The sequence below is a fragment of the Sparus aurata genome, chromosome 22 (assembly GCF_900880675.1).
Source record: "Sparus aurata chromosome 22, fSpaAur1.1, whole genome shotgun sequence".
NCBI classification, from domain to species: domain Eukaryota; kingdom Metazoa; phylum Chordata; class Actinopteri; order Spariformes; family Sparidae; genus Sparus; species Sparus aurata.
The window spans coordinates 26,046,765-26,069,173 of NC_044208.1; the positions used below are offsets into that span (position 1 = coordinate 26,046,765).

The 22,409-nt window shown below is 45.7% G+C and overlaps 1 protein-coding gene across 2 annotated transcripts; it reads left to right on the forward strand.

Annotated features, from left to right (window-relative positions):
* The first annotated feature begins 2,159 nt into the window (after positions 1–2,159).
* On the forward strand, positions 2,160–22,397 carry mfsd2b (MFSD2 lysolipid transporter B, sphingolipid). Of its 2 annotated transcripts, none has more exons than XM_030405456.1 (15): positions 2,160–2,409; positions 2,955–3,313; positions 8,387–8,512; positions 8,638–8,762; positions 12,559–12,682; positions 14,336–14,414; positions 14,573–14,754; positions 16,075–16,180; positions 17,184–17,305; positions 17,815–17,898; positions 18,262–18,345; positions 18,528–18,637; positions 20,185–20,328; positions 20,560–20,736; positions 22,008–22,397. In XM_030405456.1, the coding sequence occupies exons 2-15, from the start codon at positions 2,972–2,974 to the stop codon at positions 22,054–22,056; spliced, it is 1,854 nt and encodes a 617-aa protein (XP_030261316.1). In that variant the 5' UTR covers positions 2,160–2,409; positions 2,955–2,971; the 3' UTR covers positions 22,057–22,397. The 2 variants fall into 2 exon arrangements, with proteins under 2 accessions (XP_030261316.1, XP_030261317.1); XM_030405457.1 differs by having other exon boundaries at positions 2,162–2,409; positions 16,075–16,165.
* Positions 22,398–22,409: the final 12 nt, after the last annotated feature.

Consider the following 22,409-nt stretch of genomic DNA (forward strand, 5'->3'; position numbering starts at 1 on the left):
CTCTTTGCCTGGCCCCGGGAAGAAGGCGAACACCATTATCCATCTTCAATATTTAAAGCAATGGGAGGGAGGGGTGTGCAGAAGAGGGGAGGCTATGTATTCGCTTGTGGCTGAGGAGGAAGAGATGACAGCCTCAGGCTGGTCAAGGTCAGGGGAAGAAACCCCAGTAGCAGAAATGTCTTCAGTCCTCTCTAAAGAATTACCTTTCTGAGAGGCCATGTTGCACATTTGGGGAGGTTTACCTGAATGTGCAGGCTGATATGCACCACTTGGTTGGCAGCCAGAGGGGGTCTGGCTAAAGAGTAAAAGAGAGCACATTTCCTTTGTGCTACATATTTAATAAGGCTAAGCATGCAGGGAATTACTTTCCCTTTAACTCCCACATTTCCTTTCAGAATGACCCTTTCACTCTCGCAGCAGCCAGCCTTTCATTTTGCACATTCCTCTTCACGCATTATCGGAAACATACCCATTCTAATGCAGGTCATATGCCTGACTCTTCCGCGGCGGTTTCCCTTTTTATTGTCAGTAATGTGGTTTTGGTAGAGGGGCTTGCATGCTTGGAATTTATGGAGAGGTTCGGGTTCATCGACTAAGGTCTCCATGACATGTTTGTTGTCATGCTCTGAGGAGAGGCTTACTGTGGAGGGTAAACATCTCGAACTGAAGGAGCTGCTTATGAAAGGAAGATGTGGGAAAAAGGAAAGGCACTCAATATGTCTGAAACCCAAAGCTGGACAAGGGCCGATAAAAATAACATTATAAACACATGTTGAACTGTACCTCGGAAACAACCATGCAAAAATGCGTAGGGAAGGCTGTTTGCTATTATTATATGCTAACTTACCATACTTACCATTTGTAGAGTGCACAATAACAAGTCAGACTGACTTAGAATGAATTATGAGGTCTCATATAAAGGAAACTCCATCGATTTTACACATCGGGTTCAGTTTAGTGGTCATGAGGACGACACCTCAGCCCGCGATAACGTCTTCTGTGGCTCTGGAGGAATCTTTCCAAAGTTTAAAAAAAAATAGCTCACGCTTGGCTTTCAACGTGAAGGTTCTAACAAAAATGCCTGTGGTCTGAAAAGGGCGGACAGTGGCACAGGAAGCTTAATCTGCGCATATTCGAGAAATATTTAGGTTTAGCAGCTTGGTGATATGGGGTGGTCGGAAAACTATCATCAAGTCTTGAGTAGCAGTTTGTAGAGGACGTTAAATTACTTATCTTGCTGCTTAATTGAATTGCTTTGCTTTTTCGTTGTGTGAGGCCAGGCTTCAATGAAAAATACATAATAAAACACCATCCTGTTGCATTTTGGGAAATGTATGCTACGGCATTTCGCATATCTAAAAAGTCCGGATATCTTGGCCTGTGCTGCTTCGATTTCAGCCGTTCCTTTTCAAATCTGCTGTCTTGCGATTCACTCGTCTTCATGAATCCGCGATCAAAAATCACCGGAGTGCCCCTTTAACCCAGCCCAGGGCGGCACACATATTTCAAATGACATGTCAGTCTTAATTAAAACTAGGCTGCCACTGAGTACAACAATGTCAAAACTATGCTGCAGTGGTACTGAGGTGTAGCCAGACCGTAATGATGGTGATAATGATGCAGTGTGGGAAATATGTGATTGCCATGTTCCTGGTTCCACAGAAGCTGGGCAGGTAATTAACTGGAAGTGACATGAAACCAAACTGCATTTCAAACATTCCTCTTCACGACACTTTCCCGAGAGTGACACTCACCTGCATAATGCGGTCTGAAGGGTGCAGTGATCAGAAGCAACGCACTGATGAAATAATTGTAAGAGGTCGGCCACTTATCGTAAACACGTTTGTCACAAAGCATGGAAGGGTTTATACATCCTGGTGCGCGTGACATCCAAAAAACAGTGGCGCAACACTTTCAGATTCCAATCTGATTTGGAGCACATCAAGTGAAGTGTGGGGTCATGATGAGATTGCTGTCGTTGTTAAACAGCAAACACGCGATATGAGCTTTAACACTGCAGACACGGCAGTGTTTTTGTGGCACGGTCTCATTGTTGTGCGCTTCCATCCTGCACACACACACACAGACACACACAGACTGTCAAACCATCGCCTGCCATAATCTCCTCACAGATGCGCACACGCACACACACACACACACACACACACACGCCGAGCTGATTGTCATGCACCCCGGCGGCCGCCGCGGGGCGCAGCTCAGTCACTGCAGGCTGAAAACAAGTGAGAGTGGAGACGCGCAGACCCCTCTCCATCCTCCGCAGTCTCCTTCTCATCCTGGCCGTCTGACTGACTGACTGACTGGCTGGCTGACTGGCACATCACCGCGCAGACCGAACTAACTAACTCACTGCAGCGCTCACAGCACTGCTGCTTTTTCCACCAACACGGGGTAAGATTGAATTTGTGTTTTCTCCCTTTATTTGTTGCTAAAGGTTCCTATCAGGTGTGCAGAGCGCCTGAGTGTGGATGCACTGTCAGTAATAGTAAGATGAGAGCGGGGCAGCAGCGCACTCCTGCACGGGACACCGTCGCATTTTGCGCCCCGGTTTGCTCTGCTCTCCCAGCTGTGCCAGCTGTCAGATACAGCACATGATGACAACACTGGATTACATTTGACTTAAAGTGGGGTGTGTGTTCGAAAAGGGTAGTTGCGATGGAGTGTGAGCGCGTTTGTGCGTGTGTGTTGTTGCATCTTTATTCATCCGCGCTCTTGTGCATTGTCCCATCTCTGTGCAGAGTCTTTGAGTTCAAATATGTGTGTGCATTCTTCTTCTAGTATGTTGCAGTGCATGCTTTTCATTGAGTGTGTGTGGTTTTGTGTGTGTGTGTGTTTTTGTATATGTGTGTGTGTGTGTTTGTATATGTATGTGTGTGTGTGTGCGTGTGTGGCACCGCCTGTCTGACTTTGCCCTTCCCTTCCTGGCCTCATTCCAGAGCACAACAGCATGTGAATGGCGGCAGAAAGCGGCAGAGTTGTCACAGAGGAGCAGGAGGAGCTCCCGGCCTCCGGAGCTGTCACTCACGCGCACCACACACACACCCGGAGTCAGAGCCACATCCAGTTCCAGCCTCTGACACACACCACCCAGTGGCAGGCTCCCCGCACGCTCGCTCACACGAGGAGTCACAGTCACACTCACTTCAACACACCCTCGCACACACAGTCGCAGAAGTACGGCTGCCGCCTCACACACAGCCTCTCAGCCATGGCCAAGGGAGAGAGGGGAGCTCAGGGCCCTGCAGGGAAGCTCATCAAGCCCACTGAACCGCTCTTCCCCAAAACGCCTCAGCAGGTAAGCTCACCTGTTTGTGTTTTGCTTCTCTTGTAGTTGTTATCACATGTAACGTTAGGAGCCTAAATCACACTGTTCCGACCCATCTTGGGACCCTCAAACTCTCAGTCTCATCTGGTGTGTCTGCAGCTCACTCGGGCTGCGAGTGAGTTCACACGATTGGATGGAGAAGGGGGGGGAAAAAAAAGATGGAAAGTGTGATCTCTTTAGTGGCTTATCTGTTTCTGATTAATCATCTGCATTGTTTTCCTGTGAACCAGTAAGCCTCCAGATGGCAGATAACGCCGGGAAGTCGGTTGTTTTCATTGGAGAAAGGTTGTTCCCGTTGATGGGATGAACCGCCCGGTGATTGCTTTCTTTTGTCTGGCGATCTCGCTGGACTTTGGCGATGAAGTTTGTCATCACAGCCATAATAGGAGGCAAGACAGTGGATGGAGAGCAGGAAGGGATGGCGCACTCGGGTTTTGCAAACAGCAGAAGGTCCTTTGTGATTTATCTTATGTCATTTAGCATTATGAGAAGTATGCGGGTGAAAGGTGATAAGCCTTTGAGGTGAGAGAGCCGACAATGAAAGACAAGAGAGCCAAAGCACTCACAAGGAGTGTTGTCCATTTACTGAGGCAGAAACCATTTTATGCAGACACTGTTTCAGATACTGTCATATTGAATACCTTCGCAGTGAGTCACTCATTCTGGTTTTGTTTCACTGGCTCGAGGTGCCAATGAAACAGCTTTACATCACCGATCTAACCAGTTCTCCAACTGTCTCCTCTCTGCCAAGCGTCCGTCTAATGTGCAGTTTCTGTTGCTGCAATGCGGCTCAAATGACTCGGATTTGACACCTGAGAATTCGTTGTCACTACAAATATGTCTTTGTTGGTTTCCCAGAAGGAGGCGGAATGTTGTGATTGTAAACACTAAATGTGATTTAAAAAACCAAATGAGTTCACTTCCCTGAACTTGAGGACACCTTAGGTTCTCACTCGTATTTATAGCTCTTCAGACACGGCAACAAATTTACAGTCATCTTTGTTTTCTTTTGACATTTGGTTCGTTTTCCATTCACATTTTTTAATGTTTTTTTTGTCCAAATGTACGCATAAAAACCTGAGGAACAATGCAGAAAAAAGTCCAGATATTCCAAAAATAACTTTTACACTGAGCCAAAAAAGGAAATGTTGGTTTATCAATAAAAAGAATGGATGGTAATGGTCCACTACTTTGTGGAAAACTAGAAGTGCATTGGAAACTTGGCGAATCAAACATGAAATACATAGAGCACGTGACTTAAACGTCCACTGAAGTGATAAAAACACTGTTGCTGTTTATCTTGAAGTGCCTCTGCCTTCAAATATTCCCACTGTAGTGAATTCAAATGCCACATATTATGCATTTTTCCCACAGCTGATTGTTTTGGAGATTAGTTTAAAGTTTTGGCTGAATTTGAACGGAAACTTGGCTGATTTCTTTTTGTGCGTAAAGAGCCTGTTCATATCTTCCTCATAGAGGGAGCTGCTCTTGTTTTAGCCACTTTTCGACGGATTTCTACACAATGTTGCTTTAACACGTCTTTACTATGTGCGTTAATTTTACAACTTACAAAAATCTGTTGCGAGTTTTAATCCCCCAAAACATTGTATGCCAGGAGGACTGCTGATGTGTTATTTATGTTCCTTTAAGTTAAATGAACTACAATTTTAAGTTGGCTTAACCTTAGATTATTAAAACTCATACTTACGTTATGTTTACGTAGAAAAAGAGGTGTGGAGTACATTTTGTTATAGGTGTGATAAATCAAATAAGGGTGCCTAAGTGGGACATGACAGATGAATGCAGTTCCTCCCTTTGTGAGCGAGAACACATGTAGGTCAGAGTCAACAAAAGTTCACACGAAGAGCCTCCCGATCCGTCACAAAAGTACACAGCTCTGTCACTCCTCCACTAATCCATCTGCAGATTTATGGATTGATTCCCCCGTGAGTTCAACCAGCGTCACCAGGCTGCTGTTGACAGTTTAAAGGCCCGCTGACAACACTGACATGATCAACCTTTCATACTCATAATCCATAATCCGAGCCGACGACAAAAAACTTCTGTTTTAAACCCTGTAACTAGACCTTGTGACCTTTTGATGCCATTTGCAGCTGCGGCTTAACATTCAACATGCAAACATTCAGTATTGCATTGGGAGAATATAGCGTAGCTGGCGTGAGATGTCCCTCCTCCTCCTCCTCCTCCTCCTTCTCCTCCTCCTCCTCCTTTTCTTTGCCCCGGAATGATCCTCAATCCTGATTTAAATCACTGGCGGTGCAGTTCAGGCATTTTAAATCGTTTTTCCCCTCAAACGGTTCAGGATTCATTAACTCCCACAGATTAGTCTTATCTGTCCTTGTCCCTTGTTTGGTCTGAACTTTGCAGATGCTCCCTTCACTCCCAGCTACTTGTTCTGTGCACATGTGTGAGTCTGACTCGAGTGTGTGTGTGTGTTTGCGTGTGTGTGCGGTGCTGTTTGTGCATCCAGACAACAGTAGACGGGATATCCTGTTTATCCTCTTTGATGATAAGAAACTCAGTAATGATTGAGTTTGGAGGGAAAGAATAGGAAAGAGAGCGAGAGAGCGAGAGAGTGAGAGAGAAGAGTGCTGCGAGTATTTTTGCACATCATCAGTTAAGCAGCGTTCTCTCCAGGCACCAAAGAGTTTAATTTTTCTCTCCAATTAGGGGTAATTGCAGTGAGAGTGGAAGAAGAGAGAGTTCTGAAGTCGGAACCGCCGCGCAGCCTTTACTTACCTCTGACCCGCTTGTCTTGCGATTGAATAATTACACCCCTCCCTCCCGGGTAATTGTCGTTCTCGAAGCCCTCCGTGTTTTGATGGGGGCGCAAAACGGAGGAAGAGAAAACGTGAGCCGGGTAATAACAGCGTGTCGGTCGAGGCTGCGGTTCCTTTGGTGATTTTTCCTCCTTTCATAAAGCGCTGAGGGGAGCAGCTGCGGGCCGAGCCTGGGCCACTGGATGTGGAGTGACAGTGTTGTGTGTGTGAGTGTGTGTGTGTGTGTATGTCTGAATCCAAAGGTTATACAGAAGGGAGGAACAGGCAGAGGTTGATCTGTGTGCACAGCCTCGGAGACAGTCGTAAATATCGGGCTCCCTAGACTGTGGTGTCTCGCCTTATTCATGTGTGAGGATGAAAGTTTGCCCTTGTTGCACACACACACACACACACACACACACACACACACCAACACACACACACAGAGTCATGTGCCTGATGGTTACAGCAGAGTAAAGATGACTCGGTGGGCTCCTCAGGCTCCACCGTGTGCCTCAGTGTCTGCACGGATAAACCACAACCCAAATATCTGGTGGAGGGTCTCCTTCTGATCCCCCCCCCACATTTTACACCCACACTTCCACATGTTTAAACCATGAACGTCTTTCTTGTGTGCAGAGGGCAACCTGTCACTCAGGGAGACGGAGTTACAGGAAGGTTGATGATTTAAGTCGTCAGCCGGGGGATGGCTTGTGCGTCCGTAAAGGGAGTGAAACTCTTACACATCTTCCGCACGCGTCAACGGCAAAACGCGGTGCTACGTAGACGCACTTAAGCAACTGTACTTTTCTATAAATCCGCCTGAATGACTTAACGATCGACGCACCATGTTGATGAGGGAGGAGTGTTATTTTAGGAAAGCCTGAAATAGAGGAAGATTCAGACTATGGATGACTGCAGGATTCACTATTTATGAGTCATAAATCTGTCCTCATGGCCTAATTTATTAGCGAGCGACACACCTTGTTTCGCGTTGGATCGTCTGGGAGGTGGTGTAATAAAGCTGAGCCAGGAATGTGCACAGGCAGTTGGTAAGATAAACAGCTTGAGTCGCTCATGGGAAGAAACTAAAAGGAAACAAGGAAGTTTAGTTGGTTGGATTGACGGGCTTTCAGCGCAGTTACACTGAAGTCTGTTGGTCTGTTTGTCTTTACGGGTGAATGGTGTAACATAGAGTTTACTTTGAGTCATTCATGCGTATTGGTTAACAAAATGACACATTCTTTATATTTACTCCTGATCTCCTCTTCCAGGAATATTGACTTTAACCGAAGTTTATTCTTTGACACATTGTGCCTCTTGGTCATGTCCTTGGATGTGTGAAAACATTTGTGGGTGTGTGACTCACAGTGCTGTTAAAAGTACCTAAAAGTCAGACTTAGTGAGTGTGTTACAATCTTACTTTGGTAAAAGTATATATATTTTCATGTGCGTATATTCTGTACAGCATTTTTCTGATGATCAGAATCAGTTTTTCTTTCTTTTTTAGTAAGCAAAATAAAAATAAAAATGGGCTACTTTGGCTCTGATGCAGCCTGGAATCTGTAAAGTAACTGGTAACTAAAGTTATCACATAAAGGTAGCGGAGTACTATATTTAAGCACTATATTTTCCTCCAAAGTGTAATGAGTGGAAGTGTAAGAAGTAGCAGGAAGTGGTAATATGCAAGTAAAGTGCAAGTGTGTCAAAACTTCTCAAAGGGGCACTGCATCGTTTTGGAGGAGAAATTTAAATGCACAGTTTTAACATTTACAAAAACAGAAATATTTATAATTTTCCTTGAGTGAGTAAACGAGCTGTTCCCAGAGGAGAATAAGGTCCACAGAACACTGTTTGAAGCTAGAAAGGTGGCAGGGTCCGCCACTTGTGAAGTAAAACAGTATGGAAGTGTGTTGTCCTTTAAGTTTGTCATGAAAACAAAAGAGTTTTTTTTTATTTAGTTTGTTTAAACATGAAAAAAAACAGTCACTAAAGATCTTTCATAGAGCTCAGTGTTTGAGTGAACATATCCATTTTGGAGGTGATTTCCTCGTGGTTAGCTCTAACTTCAACAATAAGCAGTAACGTTGTGTGTTTTGTGACAGCAGCGCCTTTATTTCCCACTTGAAATGAACGTCTTCATCAGATTGCTTGCAGTAGAGGAAAGTTAATTTGCTCATTAGCAGCCTGACCTTCAAGGTCGTCATTATCTTATTAAGTTTTTTTTTTTTTTCTTTCTCCCTCGTCACCTCTGTCTTCACAGACTGAGCTGGGCCACAAGTTGACGTTATGCAGCAAGCTGTGTTTCGCCATCGGCGGAGCGCCCAAGGAGGTGGCTGCCAGCGCCACGGCCTTCTTCCTGCAGATCTACCTGCTCGACATCGCTCAGGTAATGTGTTTAATAACGTGGATAATGAGAATTGTTTGTGGGATCCTATAAATGAATAAACGAGTTGGTGAGTTGTGTGCCAGCGTGTGTTTTTAACTCCAGTCTGTCCTCGCTCTGCTCTGCAGATCAACGCCTTCCAGGCCTCCATGGTGCTGTTCATCGGTAAAGCCTGGGGTGCTGTGACCGACCCGGTTGTTGGTTTCTTCATTACAAAGAGCAGATGGACGAAGATCGGCAGACTCATGCCCTGGTGAGCTCCCCGCTCGCACTTTCAAGGGAACCTCTGAACCTCTTCCTCATTGTTATTTCTTTTACCCTCTCCTTTATTTCTGCCATTTTTTCATTGGCTCAGAAATAGGGACAGAACATCAGATTGCACACATATATTGACAAGACAGTACTCTAATCGAGGAGTATTATTGCCTTGAAGACAGTTCGCTGATAAGTAGATTCATTTACCTTCAGATTAAGTCAGAATTAGCACTGTTGGATTGTAGTGTATCCTCTAAGACCAGACATTTAATCAGAATACTGGACAGTGTTTAGTCTTGTATTCTGATATTACCGTGTTGCTCTCTCTACTCTTAAGTCATCCAACAATCCAGTGAAAGCGGGATACATGTTATTTATCTAAGCTGCCAGAGTAGAGCGAAATGACCTCCGCTCCGTAGTCAACAAACAGGAAAGTGCTGCTGTTGACAGACAGATACTCTTGCGTAAAGGGACTGTAATTTGTCGACAGATTGTGAAACTTGTTTTGGTTTGCTCCCACTCGCTCAGACATAATTACGGCCACTTCATCACACTAATGTTTGCGCAAAATCCAAGCAATAACAAGCCGCGCGCTCCACTTTTCCGACGGTTTTGAAATCATTCCCGGGGCCTCGAGCCTCTCACCTGAGGGTTGAGACGAACGAGCAGGCAGCGAGCTTTAATTACACCGACCCCGGCGCTCCCTCTGATGAGCTTTGCAGGCCGTGTGCTCTGAGGGCGCGGGCCGGGTTTGTTGCCTTTTTAACGCCAGACAACAGCAGACAAGGAAGTTCATCTGCATTCTTTTACTAATCATATGCCGAGGTGCTGCCCGTTGACACCTCATTTAATTTCTGTAACAACTCATTTCGCATCTGGGCACCGTCCAGCTTTCTTTGTCTGCAAGAAGGTTGCACGGCATGATTTGCCTTCGCGGCTCCGTAGTTGTGGATTACACAAAGTTAATACCACCATCTCCTTAAGTCGCCATTTTCACAGGGATGATTTCATAAGCGGATATGCGTGCGTGTGCGGTACGCGTCTTTTGAACACACTAGCGTGACACTAGCTGTAATTACACATGCAGTTTTTTAATGCCTACTGCATTATAAACCATAGATTACACACAGGCTGACAGAGCTGGAGGGGGACCAAGTCCACTGTGGCCGGCCAGCCGCGCTCGATACCAGACAGATGCTGATGGCTGTTAAATCAGCTTTGATTACCCCGGGGGAAGCTGTAGGTGTGTGTGTGTGTGTGTGTACGTGCTCTGTGTGTACTCAGTGTGGTATATATACGTGGGTGTTTTAAATGTGTGTTCATCGGTATTTGTGATGAGATTGCAAGACACTCCCTCAGTCCCGACCCTGTTTGGAAAGTCCCCCCTCTGCCCGTCGAGCAGGAAGTGTTCCCCCCCCCCCCCTCTGGCTGTCACATCCACAGCCAGACATGAAGTGATTTGTATCTGAGTTCTTTAGGATGAGGTCATTTGGCCCAAAACGCCCACATGGGTGCTGCTCTGTTTATTATGTTTTTGATTGTGGTGATGCATGATCCCCGTGACAAGAAGCTCGAAACTCAACTAGAATCCGACGAGAGAAAGACGGGGTCGGTCTATCAGTCAGTAAAAGAGCCCATAAATCAGATTTTATTCAAAGAGCCCAATAAATCACGATCACACTGCCTCAGTGGGCTTTACAAACTGCACAGTGAGCGACAGCCTCTTTCTTTAGACCCTCGATTCGAGTGGAAAAACTTGCCATATTGAGGAAAAAAAACTTTTAACAGGGGGAAAAAAATAAAAGATGGAACACAACACTGTAAAAATACTCACTTACAAGTAAATGCAGCAATTTTGTAAAAGTGTTACCATCAAACTTGAACGTACTTGGCCCATGTGAGTGATATATCATCATTCTGTAGGCTATACTGCATTATCAGATTGCTGATAAATGCATCATTACATACACAGCACTAACCAACAGTTAGTTCCCAACTGTGGGGTCAGGCCCCCTCCGAAGGATCACAAGATGCATTTAGCGAGTCCTGAGATCATTAATGAAGAAAATGAAACCATCTGTAAAGGTTCAGAGAAGAAGTCACTTGGCCGTGTAATGACCAACCGCTCGTAGAATGAATGTAACTGAACCTAAAACAGATCATTTTATAAAAACTTATTTCATAGTTTCCTCTCAAAGTATTCCCCCCATCACTTTTAGACAGACTAAAAAAAAAAACTAAAACGCTAAACTTGAACACAGACAAGTCATTCGAGTCATCATGTCTCAAGTCAAGTCACGAGTCACTTGTTATCTGTCAAGTTGCAAGTCCTCAACACGGTGACTCCGGTCCTGTTGTTTATGACATCGTCGTATGTTAACAGCTGTGGAGAACAAAGTGCTGGTTTCCCTCTGAAGAAGTAATGGAGTAGAGGTGCAAAGTAACAGTACTCAAGGATCACCTAAGTAGAAAACTTGAGCAAATGCAGTTAGATACCTTCCACCTCTGCCATATATGAACGCTGCTAAGCCCGTAATCAACCAAGAAAGCACGCTCTCACCCATCAGACCCCTTCTAAATCCCCTCTGCTCCGCCGCTCGTCATCTAATTAACATGCCGCGAGTGTCCCGAACAAGTCGGAGAGGAGAGAAAAGTACGTGCCGGCCTCCTATCAACCTGCTCCGGCTTAATTAAGACTGTGCAAAATCACTGGGACAGGTGCGGATGCGTATTCATGCGCGCCTGATGTGTGAGGAAGTATGCGAGTGTGTTTGCGCACTGAGCCTTTTGTTGCCTCTCCCTGAGCACAGTCATCTTGCAGGAACATTCTAACTGTCCCATTCACCGGCGGCCGGGGCCCTTTCATCGCCCCCCCATGACCGAGCGGTCAATACTGCAGCACCAGCGTTGTCAGCCGCCTTTGTTAGAGCAAACAATCAGGAGGAGAGTGAGGTGGAGCGGGCTGGACGATGCTAGAAATGACCATTCCCGGCCTCTCTCTACCTCTTTCTCCCACTTTCTCTTGTTTATGTTCCCCCCAGTGTGGAGCAGGCCAGAGGTCAGGTTTTGTCACAGTCACCACGATTCCCCCTTTTGGTCCCTTTTTTTTCCTACCTGCAGATGTGCTGCTGTTACAGCTGTTCCCGGCAACAGCAGCGGGACAGACAAACCCCACTTGCGTTTGAGGGAAAAAGAAGAAGTAGAGGAGGAGGGTGGAGGACATGTTGACGAATCACCGTGTTGATCGTCCATAACCTGCCCCTCATTCTGAAACGCACAGCTGCTCACTTCAGCCATAATGACACATACCAGTTGTTTACTTATGAATTATACATAGCCCACACGCTGTATCACTCCGAGTTCTGAGAAAAAAAGCCCAGCGCAGCAGAATTCCTTCATGCTGCGTTTGCTCGAGTGTGTGTTGCATATTCATGCGTTTGCGTGCGTGCGTGTGTGTGTGTGTGTGTGTGCGGATCTTTAAATGCTAGGTTTGATATACTGTGGTATTTCCCCGCTCGCCCGTCCCTCCTGGGACAGATTCCTGTCATACTTAAGGACAACATAATCATTTAGCCGTCAGCACAGCTCACTGTAATCTGCCAGAAATATGGCCTGATTTTAACACTGCGCTGCTGTGAAAATGACATAACACACAAGCTATTGTTGTCCCCCTGCTGTGGCGGCTCATGACGGCTGCCAGGAGTTAGCTCGGAACCAGGGTGTAAACATGATGCTCCATGTTTTTATTTGTTTTGTGTGTGTGTTCTCACCTGACATGTGTCCGTGCTCTTTAGGATGGTGGGCTGCACTCCGTTCCTGGTGGTCTCCTACTTCTACCTCTGGTTTGTTCCCCCTTTCATCAGCGGGAGGTTCATCTGGTACCTTGGCTTCTACTGCCTCTACCAAACCCTCATCACTGTAAGTACCCGCTCTGAAGTGCACTTGATGCTTTGAGAAATCTGAAAAATGGCGTACGCGCGCCTCAGGCGACCCAGCGGGACTTCACACGCGGTACAAGAGAGACGTCGAGGACATAAAAGCTCTGATTGATGCGGATGACACGTTACGTAACATATAGATAGAAATGCGGGAAAAACATCGCAAAGAACAAAGTTCTAAGCGGGGATGATCACAGTCATCTCACACCAGACTCCGACAGCCCGGAGTGGGATTTACACTTTGATTTGTGACGTGCAGCAGATTAGAACCCAGAGCTCCTCGATTCCTCACCTCAAAGGGGGAAGTAGAGTTATTTAGGCTGCCTTTTGTTGTTATGGTCCAGACCATTCGTCCCTCTCCCTCGTCGCTCTGCTCCGGGGTAACCCATATAACATGTGCTACAGAGCGCGGAGACCGCTGCGGCCACGCTGCGGCGAGCTGTAATGGCATGTCATTCTAACTACTTGATAAGTATACGGTCCGTCCTGCCAGGAACCTCTCGCTGGGTAAATGCTGGTTACCACTTTTAGCCGTCCTTCATTGTCTCTGGACGTGTGTTTGTGTGAAGTGAGCTGGGAGCGGCCAGCTGTTAGCATTCAGAGGGTCGAAAGTCTGTAAACAGAGGTTAGGATGCAGTATGTCATCTGTTTACGTAATCAACTAATAGCGGGTTTCCGTGGGGTTTATCAGCTCTCACTTCCATCTATAGTGGACCGCTAAGCAGGTTCAATTTCTATAAATGTTTGCATCCAGCCCCGTAATTGACATGCTGTATGGAACCGGCGGCTGCAAAAAAAAGAAAAGAAAAGAAAATCCCTTCACGGCCACGTTTATTTTCGTCGCGGCTGTGCACGCTCGCTTGGCCGCAGTGCTGACTGGGCCCTTGTGTAAATTACAAAGTGAAGCAGGTCCTCGGTTTGCTCGCCTATTCTCTGGGAGAGGTGGTGAGGAAGGAGAAAACAGAGGGCTGAGGTTGGCCGACATGGAAAGTGCAGAGACTGCTTTTGGTATATATATATATATATATATATATGTGTGTGTGTGTGTACAGTGATGCATTTTCAGGGGATAGTGTACGTAGATGAAAAGACATCTAAACATATCTTGGGTGTTCCCATTCGATTGTGGGTCAGATGTTGTACGCGGACAACACTCGACAATAGATGCAAGCCACGCAAGCGGCCGTGTGAGCGTGCAAAAGGTCCAGTGTGGAGGATTTGGTCGCATTTAGCAGCGAGGTTGCTGTTTGCATCCCCCACCGATCAGCCCTCATCTCACCCTCCCCTATCCACTAATCACGCCAAAAATGTAAAAGGCCTTTTGGTTTTTTTCGGTTTGTCCGTTCTGGGCTGCCGTAGAAACATGGTGGGAAGCCCAGGATGGATAGCAAAGAGCAGCAGTTGTCGGTTCCTCTTACGCTCTCCACCTACGTTCTAAATCCGTCCCTACTCTACAAGTGACACCTCTAAGATGCATCATGCGGGACTCATGCTTGTACAAAATGTCACGGCAGTCTTAACAGTCGAAGCAAAATACTCAACATCGTTATCTTTCTCCACCTTAAAAGACTTTTGTTTAGCTGCTGCCGTGTCAGACCAAAAGCCCTGACTGCGTCTTTCTGCTTCGTTGCAGTGCTTCCACGTGCCTTATTCTGCTCTCACCATGTTCCTGAGCACGGACCAGAGGGAGAGAGACTCAGCCACTGCCTACAGTAAGGTCTTTTAATATGCAAAAAGCTCAATCCATCTTTTTTTTCTTCATATTTCAGGTTTTTTTGCAGCAGCAGCAGCAGTAAAGATTAACAGTGTGTGAATGACTCTGTAGTCTTGGAACCGATAGCTGGATCTCTTTATTCCCGCATGTTTCCAGGAATGACAATGGAGGTGCTGGGGACACTTGTTGGCGCCGCCATCCAGGGCCAGATCGTGGCCAGCGCTCACACTCTGAAGCACTGCCCGCCTCACAACATGACCGCCGGTTACCTTGGCAACAGCAGCGGGGCAGAGATCGTCAAGAGCCTGGTGCGCTCCCAGGAATACCTGTCACACTCGGTAAGTGTCACCGAGCCAAAAACCAGGAGCCCAGGTGTGCTCAAAGTAGGCCGCAGAGTTGGATGCGAAAATAACCCGGACCGTCGTCAGCGCTCTCGATGAACTTTCGGGAGCGGCGGTGTGTGCACAGGGCGGTTGGCTCTCGCGAAATATCCGAGGGGCCGAAAAAAGCAGCGCCGAATGAAAAGGGGGATTGTTCGAAATTGGGTCCATATTTACAGAGCGTCTGCGTGTTCTGACATCCAAAACGGCTCCATGTTTTTAACCCGTGGGATTTGAAAGGAGACGCCACTGTTTGATATCTGAACCCGACATCCTGAGCCTGCTCCGCTCTCTCACGACCACAAAAGGGGGGGGGGGTTCATCCCTCACATCGGGCTCCAAACTGTGGCCCCCACATTGAGGGGGTCTCAACAGTCTGCAAGTCATTAGGGCCTATTTATATCTCACCCGGGCCATTCGAAGGCACCCTTAGATTCAATATGCTGGAAATATTAGTCTTTTTCACTTCAAGGCGGCTGCAGCTCAGCTTCAAGTCAGAGGGAGAGAAACGCGATAGGAGACGCTCCCATCAGCATTTCAGTTTGCTGAGCCGCGAATAAACGCGACTTGCTGCCGTGAATCCATCACGGGACTTTTTTGCGAAGATGAAACAAGCCAGAGTGCAAAATGTCCCTGCGTTTTGGATTTTTTGGTCGCACCGCAGCTATTTGGGTTTCAAATGGTTGCTTTTCCATTGGATTTTGGGTGAACCCGATCGGGGCAACCCACTCACAGCGGCGAAAAACCCTCCGCAGCCACCCGCTAAATTCCTCCGTGGTCGCTGGTAAAGGCTGGCACACCGTCTGGGCAAAGCAGGTCTGCCCTCGGAAACAGGGAGTGTTTGATGTGCATAAATAATAATGGGCCGCTGGGCTGAACCGCATGGAAAAATAGCAAACAAACAGAGGTTGTTTAAGGCAGAGCAGTTCCTGTCGGGGTGCAATATTAAACGGTTAAGGGCTGTATTTTGGGACGCAGATCAACTTGAGGTTTCTTCCTGTTTATGCTTACAGTGACATGTGCGCGGCAGAGTTTGAGTGCTGTCAACCACTGAGCAAAAAGACCAACACCTACCGCGAGGATTCGTTTTTTTTTTTTTTCCAGAGGGGACGTATAGCATGTTAAAGTGGAGCACTTGAATTTTTTAGCCGTTCGAGAACATTATGAATTAAAGATTGAGGAATGGCTCAGAATAGACCGGATCGTGCGAGCGGTGTGAGAAGAAGATGGACTGATGTAGGCTACGTGTTTGTTCTTCTTCTTCTTCTCCCGCTGCAGAAGGAGGTGTACATGATCGCCGCCGGCGTGATCGGAGGAGTGTTTCTCGTCTGCACCCTCGTAATGTTCCTCGGGGTCAAGGAGAGAGATGGTGAGTTTCTGTCTGGTGAGTCTGAGAACTTTGCTAATGTTGATTGACGACAAATGATTTATCAGAAAAAGAAAAAAAAAATGAACTGATGATTTAAAAATGTGTCAGCAGCGGAAGGCGTTGAGAATTCAGAGGCTGGCAGGAAGTAACAAGTGAAAAATGGCGGGGGGAAAAAAAACACAAAGAGAGGAAGTGGAAATGACACGTGACACATTAGTGTATTTACCAAAATAAAACAGGAAACAGCTAAATCAGAAACTAAACCGAGACAGGTTAACAGTTCACACCGATCTGTCGATGTGACGCATCCTCTTTGGTTCAGCTGGAAATCACTTTTCAGGTTCTGAACATTTGAAAATATGGAGGGAAAACTGGATCAGAACCAGGTCAAGCCCCTAAGACTTACCCCGTCAAAACAGTCGCACAATGACTTCTGTGGTTCCAGGTTTAAGATGTTTGGCTTCATGCTAACAATTGCCAAATGCCAAAATGAGCTTGTCTCAGCCACTTAAACGCGACAGTTTGTTGTGTTTTCCCCATTTTATAGCAAAATAAATGACATATTTCTTTTTGGTTTGGTTTGGCTTATATTAAACAAGCAATCACTTTACAGTTTTTGAACCTTTTATGAGCTTGTTGTAGCAATGAAGGACATAGCAGACCATTAGCTGCAGCTCTAATGAGCTATTCCACATCCAGGAACACATTTATGGAGTGAAACCAGTGTGGTTGGGAATTAAATGAAAACACTGTTGGGTAAATAGTCTAAGATACATACTACAGAGCTGCAACGTCGCTCTGTTTTGTCTGTTGCAACCTAGCTATCAAATAAAGTCAAAAAGCCAAAGAAGTAATCTTGAACTAGCCTCAGACCTCTGTGCAGACCTAGGTGTGCGTCTGCTGCAATGCAGGGGCAGTTCCAGGATCGCCAGTGAGCGAATCCATCGCCTTTCTCTTATTGCATGTTACTCGATACTCTCGCACGCTCGTGTTCTTATTCCACGTGTTTCTGTTTCAGATCCGTACGCCCCGAGGACGGAGAAGCAGATCCCCTTCTATCAGGGCTTCATCCTGGTGATGAGACACGGGCCGTACCTCACTCTGACCGCCGCATTCCTCTTCATCACAGTCGCCATTCAGGTAAACGCAGATGTATTTACGAAGCACTTCTCAGACCTGACAGCCGGCCGTTACAGTAAACCGGGGCCTGGAATCCTGACAGTGCGGAAGAATTGCTGGCGCTCAATGTTGATTTGATCAATGTAGAAGAGCACTTACTGAAAGCTCGGCGGTTTGGAGGCATGTTTGAGATCCCAGGTCTTAGAGAGGGAGACCAGCTCAGCAGAGTCTCGTCACATGTAGGCCGGTGCCTCAGCTTTGACACCTCGGGTTTAAGCCGTTTGAATTATTGCAGACTTTCCAACTTTTTTTCCGGCATCGGATCTGCCTCTGTATATTTTTCGCCCCTCTCATCTCAGAGGAGGTGTCAGTTGTCACCCGTGCGAGGCCGGAGTGGGAATAAAATCACTGCGAAACACCGTCAGCAGCTTCTCCGGTCGCTTCGTTTGGCACTCGGCGCAGCAAGGCTTGAGTGCTGAGCAGACAAGACGAGGCCGACTGTCTGAATGTTTGATCTCTGATTTCTGCAGCTGATACAGAGCAACTTCGTCCTCTTCTGCACTTACGCCGCCGACCTGAGGGACCACTTCCAGAATATTGTGCTGACCATCCTGGTGAGTAACGCTTTCATCACATCCCAAAAGATGTAACATTTAAGCTGCTGGGTATCGCTTCACTTCTGCATCTGCATTCTTAATTTTTTTTTTTTTTTTTTTTTTCAAATGCGGGAGCTATTTTTATCGCAGCTCTTTTCCCCCCATGACACCATTAAACCTTTATTTGAACCACGGCAGCCGTTTGAGATGAATTCCAGATTTTTTTCGACGTCATGAATTTTTCATTTTCAGAGGACGCTTGCCTCATTGCACGTCTTCCCACTTGAATTCATTTTTTTATTAACTTCCAGCTCAAACACATTCAAAGCGATTCTCCTCCCACGTGTCAAGCATTTTCCCCTTTTGTCCCTGTTTACCCAGCTTTCCGCAGTGATAAGCATCCCGTTATGGCAGTGGTTTCTGCAGAGGTTTGGGAAGAAGACGGCGGCTTTTTGCGGCATCACAGTGAGTACACTGTTTTTATTTTGGTTGGCCAACACAGACGATACACATTGATGTTTGTGCCATCTTGTGGGCAAAGTCATGAATGCAGCATCCCTGTGTGGATAACAGAAGCACACTTGAAACATTTTGTATTAAGAAGAGTTTTAAGATTGTTTTTTTATGGCTCTTTCCCCTCCATCTAGTGGATCATGCCCTTCACCATGATGCTGGTCTTCATCCCCAACGTTGTGGTGGCCTACGTCGTGGCTGTCTCCTCTGGGCTCAGCGTGGCCGCTTCGCTCCTGCTGCCGTGGTAAGATGATGAGAGGGTCGATCACATCTTCATCTTTATCACTTCTCAGTTGTCAGAATTGCCACATATTTACAAAAGACAAGGAGAAAACAAACACAAGCAATGCATAGGACCCAAGTAGAGTATACACTTCTTGGTCCAAATCCAGATATAGCTACCTCATTATTTGCAGGAAAGATAATTATTTCCTCCCCTTTTTCCATCACATTTAAGATTTCAACACCACCAAATTATTTATTATAAATGGTTTAAATCAGGGCTGCTTAAAGGGGGGCCTGCGGGCCAAAGATGGCCCGGCCACAAGGTTCACTGCAAAAAATGAACGTTTAAAAACTGTTATATTGTTAATGCTGTTTTATTTTTATTTAAAATGCTCTTTGAATATGAAGGATGCCTAATTAAGTACGCAAGGAAACTTTGGATCCTAGTACCATTTTGCATCTTGATAATATAATAGGTATTTGTATGGACGCCTATTTCAGCCGGTTAAAGACTAAAGAGAAAGAAATTCTAATCCGGAAATGTAAAAGATTCCCATGTTAGGTCAATAGCCAATATGGAGATAAAAGTCATATTCTTACACCATTTATCTCTGAATCATAACTTACCATGTAAACTTTTAACAAGTCTAAGTTTTCATCAATTTATTTTCTTTAAATGGCGTAAAATGGCTTCCATACGTTTGCTTTTGACTCATGGCCTGCGATTAAGTTTCAGTTTTGGCCCTCTAAGGGAAAAAGTCTTGGCTCCCCTGGTATTTTTTTTTACAGATTTGAACTAAGCCTTTAAAAGTGGCTGCATCCATTATGAGGTCACATGAATCAAAAGTGTCTTCTTCTCTGGTGCTTCAGTTTCCTGCGGCGGTTCAAAAGCAGGCGAGCTAGGTGGACCTGCTGTACGTCTGTCTGCGCCGCGGTCGAGCTGCTCATGTCAGCTCCCTTTGATTCGATATCAAAGTGGTATTAGCCCGAACCACAATAGTGCGCCTGAGACGTCGTCAGTGGTGCCTGTGTGTGCGTCCGCTCGGGTCACGTCCCAGTCATGAAAGTGATGTCATCTTCACGAATTAGAGGCGGCGTCTACTATAAATCTCCTAGACCATCACAGAGCTAAAACAACACCAGAGATAAAGTAGACTTCTTCCCCGTGTGCCGCTCTTCGCTCATCTCCTGTCCCCTCCCTCGAACCCCAAATTACAGGGGCCTCCCACCGGGGGGGGGGGGGGGGGGCATGTTTAGTTTGGAAGGGGCCGATTGTTCCTCCTGCCTGGCACCGCCCGCTGCTCATCATCTAATCGTGTTATTAGCTCTGTAATTTCAGCCCACCGGTTTATCTGTAAGTAGACCTACATCATCAGCTGCTAGCATCTTGACTGGCTGGTTGTATAAGATGATTAAAAGTAAGAACGCGAGGGAGGTCTTAGGGACACATCAGCTTAAAATTTTGTCATCTCACGAGTGACGTTGAGTATTAAGGACAAAAGACACGTGCTCACAAAATCCAGCAAAAAAAAACTTCAACTCTGCATGTATGTGTGTGCTGTTCAGGTCTATGCTGCCAGATGTGGTGGACGACTTCAGATTGGCCAACCCCTACTCCAAAGGCCACGAGGCCATATTCTACTCCTTCTACGTGTTTTTCACCAAGTTTGCCGCTGGTATCTCCCTGGGAGTGTCCACCCTGTGTCTGGAGTAAGTCCACATCGCCATCACACATGCACCATTAACTTAAACACTCTATAATGTCTTGGCCCGCACTCAGCGCGTCATGATACCTCGCAAAAAGGCATTAACCCCCAGATCTGATTTATGGCCGTCATGTGAGAGGTGTCGGGTTCGCTCACGTGCAGCGCTGCAGCGTCAGGCTGGATGTCGAGTTTCTGTATTAAAATAAGACCTCTGCGTGTTTGTGTGTCCGTGTAGATTTGCAGGGTATGACACCGGCGCCTGCAAGCAGCCGGCTCCCGTGGTGTACACCCTGAAGCTGCTGATCGGTGCGGCCCCGGTGGCCTTCATTGTCACAGGGCTGATGATCCTACTGCTCTATCCCATCAGCGAAGATGTACGGCTCAGGAATAAAGTCTGCCTGGACGAGCTTCGGTGAGCGGAAATCATAAATAAATGACACAGCTGAGCTATGCAGTCCACCAATTTTACACACTTAGTTCAGTTTACTATCCGTGAGGTGTGACTGTACCTGTAAATACATCTGTATGATGTCATCTGTGGGTCTGAAGGGGACTTTTTAAAGTTTTAAAAAAGAACCCTGATGACATCATCGAGGTTATGTTTTTTAACCCTGATGATGTCATGAATTTCCTTTAGAAAACTGACTTGGGTTTGACACTTGTGGAGACTAAGTGGACACTAAGGAGGCAGTGAGGGTCCAATACAAGGCTCAGCTGAGTTGCATTATGGGAATTGTAGGATCCAGCATTTCTGAAGGTTACTAGACAATAAAAACCAGGATATCTCGGCCACTACTGGTTTGATTTTGAGCATTCCTTTTACACTTTTAGACATATTTATGGCTGGTTAGCTTCCAAGATAGAGACTACACTAAAGCCTGCCTGAGACAGAGTTGTCATTTAATAAAAATATAAGAAATGAATCATGTTTTATGGAGAATAGTATGTTGCTAGTACATCCCTCCTGTTGACTATCTGAACTGGCGTGTCAGCGTTTCCAGCTGTGCCATGAGGCTCTAAATACTGTTATTTAAGAATACTATTAATAAGTGGTGGAAGAAGTTTTCAGATAATTGACTTAAGTAAAAGCAGCATTATTAAAAGTCCTGTATTCAAAATTATACTTGAGCACAAGTATGTCACAGCATTATGAGCAAAACGTAACAAGGAACCAACAATTAGTGTCAATTAGTGTTTTAATGAACTAATAAAAGAATTATCAATCAGTGCTCCGAGCTCCCAGCCAAGACCGCTAGCTGCACGGCTAACTGACCGCTACAGTTAGCAGTAGTTAGCAGTTACTTCTTACATATTGCACCTTTAGTTTTGTAGATTATCTCTTGTCGTTATTATATTACTGGATCACTGGTGCAGGAACATTAACATGTAAGAAGCACTTGGTATCTTTGGTTGAGTTGGAGCTAATTTGACCTGCTTCTGAGACTTTCTGCTACTTTCATATCTGAAAATGCAGCTTATTTTATAGTGATCATATTCTTCATGTAGAATCTGGAAATCAACTAATAACTGTAGGCAAAAGTCCCAAATTGCCCTGAAAATAATTGCAAAGATAAAAGAAAGTACTTTAAAACTGTATGTTACAGTACTTGAGTAAGTGTACTTAGTTACTTTACACAGATGCTATTATTTTTAACACATTATCGATTCTGCTGTCTCCCACAGGAAACAAAGCATCGGCTCCAGAACGATGGAGGATTTGAGTAACGTGTGATTCCGGACCTTGAATGAAGTGAACTCACGACAAAAAAAAAAGCCACGTGTTCCGGCGACGCAAAGCTGGGAATGTTGTTCATTAGTGTATATTACACTGAGAGAAAAAAAGGAGTTAAAACTGTTTTAATGTAAACATTTTTGTTTCATTTTCACATGTACTGTACAGTCATCTTGGATATATAGATATATGATAAGATTACCTAATTTATATAAATGAATGTATATCATTATTTGCTGTGTTTTAGCTCTACAACGCTGTTATTTATTTATGATATGTGATTACTGAGGGCTGGCGAGATGAAATGAATAAATGTTGTAGAGGCTGTTTGGTAGATCGTACGACGTGTGTTG